Source organism: Echeneis naucrates, chromosome 6, assembly GCF_900963305.1.
Source record: "Echeneis naucrates chromosome 6, fEcheNa1.1, whole genome shotgun sequence".
In the NCBI taxonomy this organism is placed as follows: domain Eukaryota; kingdom Metazoa; phylum Chordata; class Actinopteri; order Carangiformes; family Echeneidae; genus Echeneis; species Echeneis naucrates.
In genome coordinates this window covers 23,558,622-23,567,161 of record NC_042516.1, presented here as the reverse complement: position 1 = coordinate 23,567,161, position 8,540 = coordinate 23,558,622, and the positions used below count along the sequence as shown (strand labels likewise).

The window sequence follows — 8,540 nt, the reverse complement described above, 5'->3', positions numbered from 1 at the left end:
CAACTGGCCAGCTCTGACGAGACAGCTCTGCCTGCAATTTGTTAACATCTTTCTATTCCAGGATCATGAGATATTCATTAGTCAGATAACACAGGCAAGTGGGTGCTGAGAAGTAATTTACAGCTCCTAAATTAGAAAGAGACGAGCACAACGAACCCAACAAAGCGGCTCTCATTTTCTTTCTGAAGACGCCTTCTAATAGAGGTCTCTGTCTTTGAGAGTCCCAGCGGAGGGAATCCATATTCTAGAAGAACTTGCAGTCAGTACAAACCCCTCCTTCTTTCACTTCTTCCTGGGCTTTAAATAAGTTTCATGGTGAACTTGCCACCGTCACCTCCGTCCCCTCCGCCGCCCATGGAAGACCGGGGAACGAAGTCAATTGTTGCCGTGTGTTTGATCTGTCCTTTGCTCTGGCTCCAGAAGAACATGAAGACAAAGCAAATGGCCACCGAGCTGAGGAAGGACAGGAATCCCATGGTGGTGGCGATGATCAGGGTCTTTGCATCAAACGGGTACGGCTTGGCCATTTGAGCGGAGGAGTTGGCAGCTTGGGGGCTCGAAGACTCCACCCAGCCTTCGTCGGAGAAGGTGGGGATGGTTCGGTTACGGGGGAGGCCTCTCACATAGAGGCCAACAGTCAGGCTGTCGTTGCCGGCAGCGTTGCCCGCCAGGCACTGGTACGTGCCACTGTCCTGAACTTGGGCAAAACGCACTTCTAGGGTACCATTGGGCAAAACTCTGATCCTTCCCGTCAGAGAGACTACGTTCTTGTGGGATGAGATCCAGGTGATAGATGGGACCGGATCCCCATCAGCTTTACAGGAGAAGAGAACTGTGGTGCCTTCCTCGACTTTTGCCTCCTGGGGCCGGCGATCCATGATACGAGCGGGGCGGCAGGTGAACAGCCTCGGGAGCTCTTTCTCTGAGAAGTCCCTGAAGTCACGTTGTCGCACTGTATCTGGAGAGGAACAGGTGGGTTGATGTCCATCAAAGTTCAAGCGCAATCTGCGGCGGACCACCCACAGAAGGCGGCAGTCACATGCAAGGGGATTCCCGTCCAACCGCAGCACCTGAAGGTTCCCCACAGAGTGGAAGACGCTCTCCTCCAAAGTTGTGAGTTGATTAGATGTCACATTTAGGATACGGAAGTAGGCCAGTCCCCGAAAGGCCCCTGGCTCTATTCGTAGCAGGCTCCCTCCTGCTAGGTGCAACTCTTGGAGTCTCAGGAGGTCCCCTAACAGATTACCTTGGATAGCAGTGATGGGGTTGTAGGACAGGTCCAAGAAGCGCAGGTAAACCAAGTGACGGAGTGCTGAGTAAGGAACAGTGCTCAAGTTGCAACTGCTGATGACGAGCGAGGTCAAATTGAGGCCAATAAGGCTGTTGCTCGCCATGGTGTCCAGCGCTGGCCAGTTTGCAATCACGAGGCTGCGCAGGCGATGGAGCCGGCGGAAAGCGTTGTTGGAAAGTGTCGAAATGCTGAGACGCAGCAGCCGAAGACGCACCAGGCTCTGGAGCTGGGACAGCGCCTCGGTGGGGATGGATGTCAGATTGCTACGATCCAAGTTGAGCTCCTGCAGACTCTGCAGACCGTAGAAAGCCCGCTGAGAGATAAAAACCAAGTCATTCTCTCCGGCCTCCAGCGTTTGCAAGCTCACCATTTCTTTGAAGGTGTAGTCCAGGAAAACTAGAATCTCATTCTGGCTCAAATCCAGAAAGCGCAGACTGGACAGGCCAGAAAACACCCCGACTGGGATTATCTTGAGTCGGTTATTCTTAATCCGAAGCGTCCTGAGGTTCTGAAGGCCCTGGAAAGCCTCCACCTCAATCATGGAGATTATATTATCACTGAGGTCCAACTCTTGAAGTTGCAGGAGGCCGGAGAACTGGCGGCGCCCCACCGTCTTAATCTTATTGTGGGATAAATCCAAACGTCTGGCATCATTGAAGCCCTCCGGCACAGAATTCAGATGTTTCCCAGAGCAGATGACTTCTGTTGCCTCTGGTCGACACATGCAGCGTGGAGGACAGCCTCCTGCAGAAACGCTCAGTCCGAACTGGAGCAGGAAGCTCCACGCCCCCCATCGGACGACCGACTCCACGAACATCTTACCCCCTGCCTGAAATCAGACAAACACAAAGACACAAATGCTGTGTTTTCCAGGACGTCTTTTAAAAGTCAGATACATTTTAATGGATGGATTTATTTCTACCTACTGTTTCAGTCTCGGTGTGCAGATTCTCATAACCAGTGGCAGTCAAATTAGGATTAGACTTGCGTTAAGTCCTCTGTAGAGATGTGCTTCTGTCAGTAACCTGCCCTTTAGACCGGCCTGGATAGAAGAGAGAGAGCCAAGTTTAATTCAACACGCAAGCATGAGAAAGCATCCAAAGAGACAGCTAGGGAGGACACGAGCCATCAGTCTTTCATTGTACTTTCACCTCCACAAGCCTTTTTTTCAGCCAACCCAATTAGAACAGAGGTGAGAAAACTGAAGATGGCACAGTTACCGCTTAATCTTGTGGCAGCCTTAATGAAGCCAAGAAGTTATCCTGCTTTTTGAATTTGATATTTGTCCCTTCTAGTTGACACGAGGGACTCATTCATCTCGACGCTCCTTTTCCCCCCCCGTTTTTTTTTCTGAATTCTGACAGAACATGACAAAAAGAGCATATTTTGGGTGGTAGATTGTGCGCCGCGTGAGGCAGATGTCGTCCTACATGTCTGCAGACAACGAAATCCGTACTTAACTGATTATCAAAGAATAGATCTCAGTTTTTATCCTCCCGCTCTCAAAGAGTACAAAAGTCCCATTAACGGCACTTAATGTACGTGAAAGGATCTGCACTATCCAACCTCATATGACGGGACAGATGAGAGCTAGACTGCTATAGATCCTCTGAAATACCAAATAAGAAATATAGTTCAACAGCTAGAGAACAGATGTGAACAGAAGTGTTTTTAAAGTACTGGAAGACAATTTGATATTTTCAATCCATCACATTTGGTTATTTCAGAATAGAGCTCTGAAAAAACAGCTCTGTAAGGTTAAATTCATATAAAGTCCCATAAATTTTGATTTATGGCATTTCACTTAAGAGCTGATGTGAGAAATTAATGCTCAGAATTTAACACAATGATGAATACTTGGCTCTATTTACTAAAATGAAAGGAGAGCTGATTCTGAATCACTGCTAAGAGTTAGAAAATGACTCATCTGAAAAGATGTCCAGCCTGTTCTTAAAACACATGCTGAATTATCAATCTTCCGGATATGTCCTAGAGTCAAATAACAATAAATGATTTTGATCAGAAAAATACCAAATTCAAAAAATGAAAACAGAAGCACACAAGTCAGTCAGTGCTCAAAACCAAACCAACAAAAATATTTTGAAATGCAAAAAAGGCACAGTGGAATCTGTATTCCCTTCATGCAGCCAGTGTCTGGTCCCGCCAGTTAAATAAACATGTGCTGAGAAGGTACGAGATGTAAATGATTTATTACATCTTTAACAACCACAACTGAAAGCTGATCCAACACGTGCTGAAAAAAATCACAGACAGCGTCCGACAGCCTGACATGGAAAGAGCACTTTCCAGTAAAGTTTCCTCCCCGAAACAATCGGATATGTAAGGAACACACAGAAGGACACCGACCCGCAGCAGCTGCAGCTCCTCGCTCTCCCTCGCTGTTGTCGACAGTCCCAGAGCTGCACAGTGTTTGTCTCATCCCCGCTCCTCGTGTAACTACAGCTCTTATACTGGCTGCCTGGAAGCGCTGACTCACAACACAACTCAACACTTGTCCACTCAGACTCCCTGAAAACCACGTCGGACCAGGATTCATCACCAGTCCAGGCACGCCGGAGTGTCTGAACTGGTGATCAAATGTAGAGCTTTTACAGCAAGTTACAAACAGACAGGGAGACATTTTTTACATTTTACTTTGATTTCTTTGTCCTTTTTAGTTGCTTTGCATGAGAAGAAGCTGGTGGCTTGATTATGTATTCAGATTATGGCTCCAGTCTGAGTTTTCCCCAGCCCATGAGGGTTTTATCTCTTTTTATTTGAATTGAAAGGTCGATTATCACCGACAAAATGTTATCCAAGATCTGCTTTCAGCCCCCCCACCACCCTCAAGCCAAAGTGAGAGAGACAGAGACCGGCAGGTGTGTGATATCTCAGGACTGTCAGTCACTGAGCCTTTTCCAACCAATCAGGGATCAAGGATTACGACTCATGAAGCTGCGGTCCAGCCAAAGGTCACAACCCCCCCACCCCGAGGGTGTCATGTCCAGGGCAGACCCTGTCCGTCAGAGTTAGAAGGTGAAGGGAATCAGTGCGTTTGTAATTTAGCCACGTATTTCTCGCTCCACTCACTGGAGTGTCGCGTTTCCATGTTAATTATGCTACAAGTATTTTCTATCACGCACACACAGTCGTCCTTTCTATTAATGAAGCTGCTTCAACAATAACAATCACTTGAGAGAGCTGAGATGTTCTGACACACAACTAGTTCATGTCAAGAGAAAAGCTGTCTGTGTTTATGACCGTGATGTGTTTAGGAATCCGACATAATAGAAATAGCCAACTCTCAGTATCTCCCTAACTGTCACAGTGAAGTATTAAAATGGCCACAAAAACCATATAGAGGTGATGTAATGTGTATGATATGATAATATTAACCTTCTTTTATTGAGGACTTTTCCTCTGAAGGCAGCCAGCCAAAGTACCTTATGTCTCATTGTATGTAAATTATTCTGAAAATCAATAAAGCCATAGAAATTAAGAGATCTGAAGAATGAAAACAGTCTTGTGTACTATTTCACTGAGAAAAGGGCAAAATATAAACATCCATTAGGAAGAATCGTTTTGAATGTCCAATAAAATTCAGTAAAACTGAAAGAGATGCAACATTTAACATGAAATTCTATTTATTTGATTATTTATAAGCTAAATGTAGCAATGAGCTCATGTGAATGACTGAGACAGTTGACATCTGTAAATATTGATCAAAAATCAATTCTCTATAAATGGATCTATATTTTATAAATCCTCATGATTGTTAAACTTGTAAATCGGAGTGAATATATTAACACATTGAAAGATATGGATTTATTAACATGTAATTTCTGAGAAGTGATTATTTTTCTGCTTAATCCGGTTGAATATCGTCGTTTCGTCACAGTCTCATCACCTGCTTGTTTCTTGCTTACTGAGTCAGAGACACTGCAGAGGTGAAGTTGTCTTTTGATGTGCCTGCAAAAGCTTTTCTGCAAAACCACAAAGTCAAAAGCCAAGCAGCTGCCAAGTCTTACCTAATAAACGCTTCAGGATGCCAAAAATGCAAACAATATCAAAGCCAGATGGACGTGACCTCCCTTCAGACAATCCTCTGGCAGCGTCGCAGGCAGAGCTTTTGGGTGAATTCCTACCGTCGCTTAATTCTTTGAATTAATTTAACTTCTCTAACTACGCTCATCTCCTCACATCAATCTGTGGACGGTTTCCACCCGCTGTTAAAAGGAATACTTTCCTGATAGCTCATATTCCTCAAACGATAAGGAGTAGATAAACACGTGGTGTTTGTTTGATGAGGCTCGGATGAAACGCTTTCATTGTGCGGCTCATTCACCAAACGGCCAACAAAGTGCTACAGCAAGCGGAAACCGGGATCATTATATCGCTGTAAAACAGCCAGGGAAAAAAAAGAATGATGCTCAGTTAGTTTTAACTCTTCTCCTCACCTAAACCACAGCTTCATTAGGAGCTCTCTCTCTTTTTAAATTGCACCTAATCTGAGTTTCTGGCTGTTTTTCAGGGAGCTGCCGTGACAGGCGGCGTGTAATTATTGAGACGATGACTTCAGGCAAACAACAACTTCCTTTGCAACAGGTGCATGAAAACCTCAACCTCAGCCGTTTATTTTATTTTTGCAGTTTGGATGTCCTGAGCTCGAATCCCTGCATGAAGCAGCTCATCTGACGGAGTGAGCACAGTTGGAGCCTGGCTGGGTTTTCTGACACTTGTCAAAGAGCTATTTTTAGCCTGTCATCGTGAGAAAGACAAGAGGCCGGCTCAAATCCCCAATTAAAGCGGCTGGAACAGAACAACAGCACAGGAATCACAGAGCGTGAGCACGTCTTTTCTGACTGCGTGCGTGTGTGCTGGTGGTGGAGTTGGTGTGTGCTGCTTCTCCTATTTTAGTTCTGTTTTTTATTTTTATTGTTATTATTTTTTATTTTTTTCAGGCCTTCTGGCACCTGCTGCAGTGTGACTGCCCCTGAGACCTCCTGCATGCAAGCAAGAAATATTAAAAGGTTTGCTGGCAGAACAGCTGTCGGCTGCATCGCTGAAAAACAACCCCCCCCCCCAGTTATCCCCCTTTGGGTTTGTCGAGGAAGGACTTGCAAACAAGTTCATGTCAGAAGCCGCACGTATGTTGAATAAACATGATGTAAAACTTTTCCCCTTCCAAGACGACGCAGCAACAGAAGCATGAGCAGGAGCAGTGAGTTGGTAAAAACAGCGACGGCCAAGTGCAATATTCAAATCAGAGAAGCTGCTTTCTTTATGGTGAAGATAAAATGTGTCGCAGAAGACAAACCCCAGTCTACAGATTGTGTTGCTTGTTTGCTGCAAAACCACAAAAAGGACAAAAACCATCATTGTTTTAGATTTTTTTTTTTTTTCCCCCAAGCAGGCATAATGACAAACCAAACATCACAGCTGGGCACACCTGACTGCAGAAGCCAAGCAGTAAAGAGTCCGGCCAATCAGCTCTCTGTCCGCTGATCTGAAGGCTAAAAGCCACTCAGTCCTGCTGAGTCGTCATGTTTCAGTTCATTCTCAGTTGAGACTCTGTCCGTTATCAGAGAACGTAAACAATCCGACAGCAGCTAACTGCTAACTGTCTGTTAGCTTCACCCATGTTTCCCATCTGGAGCCAGCTGATCATTTCTGCCGGATAGAGTACGGAGCAGGTCAGCTCCACCTCCACCTCCAAAGATGGTTTCTTCTGGATTCAAGGGGCCGAGATGGTGACGGCTGAATTACAAACCAGAGGCTTCAGAACAAACGCTGTTGGTGACGTCACGATGGGCTGACGGATCAAACCATCCTAAAATGTAAAATCTCAGTAGAGAGTAGAGTTTTTAATTATAGAATCCAACATGTAATCTCCACCTAAATTATATCTACATTACATAATCCTTTAACTCAACAAAGTTTGCGGAGGTCAAGGAGGCTGTTTCTAATGTGATCATTATTTTCCAGCAGTGAAGTGCAGACCTATGAATACTAATATCAGGGTGTGCTTGCCTGGGTGCATATCCCAAATTGGCATGCGGAGTGGAGATAAAGAAGTGCAGGCTGCCTGTGACAAATGGGATTATATTAATTGTTTGCTTTTGTGCCGACATGTTGGGGCAGATTTATTTCTTCTGGATGTTTTAGATTGTTCTGGTTTTTATGTTGCCTGCTTTTGAAACTCAGGAAGGGAAGGCACGGTGGATCAACGTTCATGGCACAAAGGTTCAGGTCGGAGCTCAGACTCTGACGTCTTTTCTGAATGCTCCTCCTGGGCTCCCTCTCAGTTCTGAGGTGGGGGGTTTTCTTTTGGTGTTAGCTCTGGATCTGATCAAGAAAAATACCTTAAACCTTCATTCTATATCCTGACCATCAGGGGGCGACTCCACTGGCTGTAAAACAAGTTTTCCTGATGAGTTCATGTTCATTTTTTTAAACGATGCTCCATGTTTGATTGACAGCCCTGCCTGACAATCAGGATAGATCCAACCCTGCTCATGTTCCTTGTGAATAAAATAATCTTGCTTTGTTACTGTGCTCCAAAATGAAGCTTAAAATGTGGATAAATTAAAAAAGGAGGCCAGACGTGATTGTCATCATGTGAAAAAAGTGACTGACAGCAGCATGGAGGACGGGTGTGTTAGAACAGTTCCACACATGTAATGTGTGCTGGAAGTGGGTCACAGTGACGGATCCACTCACATCGGTCTTGTTCCAGACTGCATGCTGGGTAAAAGCACTCTGTTATAATTCCTCACCCTGACGAGGAGAAAGTTAAGACTCTGTGCGACGTCACGCAAAGTGCTCCGTCTGCAATATTAATAATAGCACAAATAAATGAGAGAAGGGAATTAGTCTCAGTGCAGCGCCTATGTGATGTGACAAATTAGGTCGTCTCAGCTAACAGAAGCGATGCGTTTGGATCCATCAACGCACATCAGAGGGATGATGGGAGGCCGCTGACTGATGGGACACAGAGGGTTCTTAACCTGGGACGGGCCTGATCAGACTAATTCAGGACAACACACATACTGACTGTTGACTTCAGCTACATTTAAATCCTTCTAAAATCTGGGACGGCAGACTCATTAATGGGACGAAACACACGTGACCTCGGGTTTCTTTGATGTGAGCGACAGAAACATCAGGAGGAGAGAATGTTGAAGAGGAAAGCTGGAGCATATTTCTCAAGAAGGACACGTGAGGAGCAGACAATTAAAAAAAAAAAAGC

The 8,540-nt window shown here is 45.2% G+C and overlaps 1 protein-coding gene across 1 annotated transcript; it reads right to left on the bottom strand.

Moving 5' to 3' along the window:
* Positions 1–299: 299 nt before the first annotated feature.
* Positions 300–3,709, bottom strand: lingo4b (leucine rich repeat and Ig domain containing 4b). The gene is made up of 3 exons (XM_029504994.1): positions 3,659–3,709; positions 2,218–2,333; positions 300–2,120 (listed from the first exon to the last, which is right to left on the bottom strand). Exon 3 carries the CDS (start codon positions 2,106–2,108, stop codon positions 300–302), a length of 1,809 nt encoding a protein of 602 aa, XP_029360854.1. The 5' UTR covers positions 2,109–2,120; positions 2,218–2,333; positions 3,659–3,709.
* Positions 3,710–8,540: the final 4,831 nt, after the last annotated feature.

Excerpts from the sequence above, each read along its gene's own strand:
- lingo4b (XM_029504994.1), bottom strand. The coding sequence starts at position 2,108 with ATGTTCGTGGAGTCGGTCGTCCGATGGGGGGCGTGGAGCTTCCTGCTC.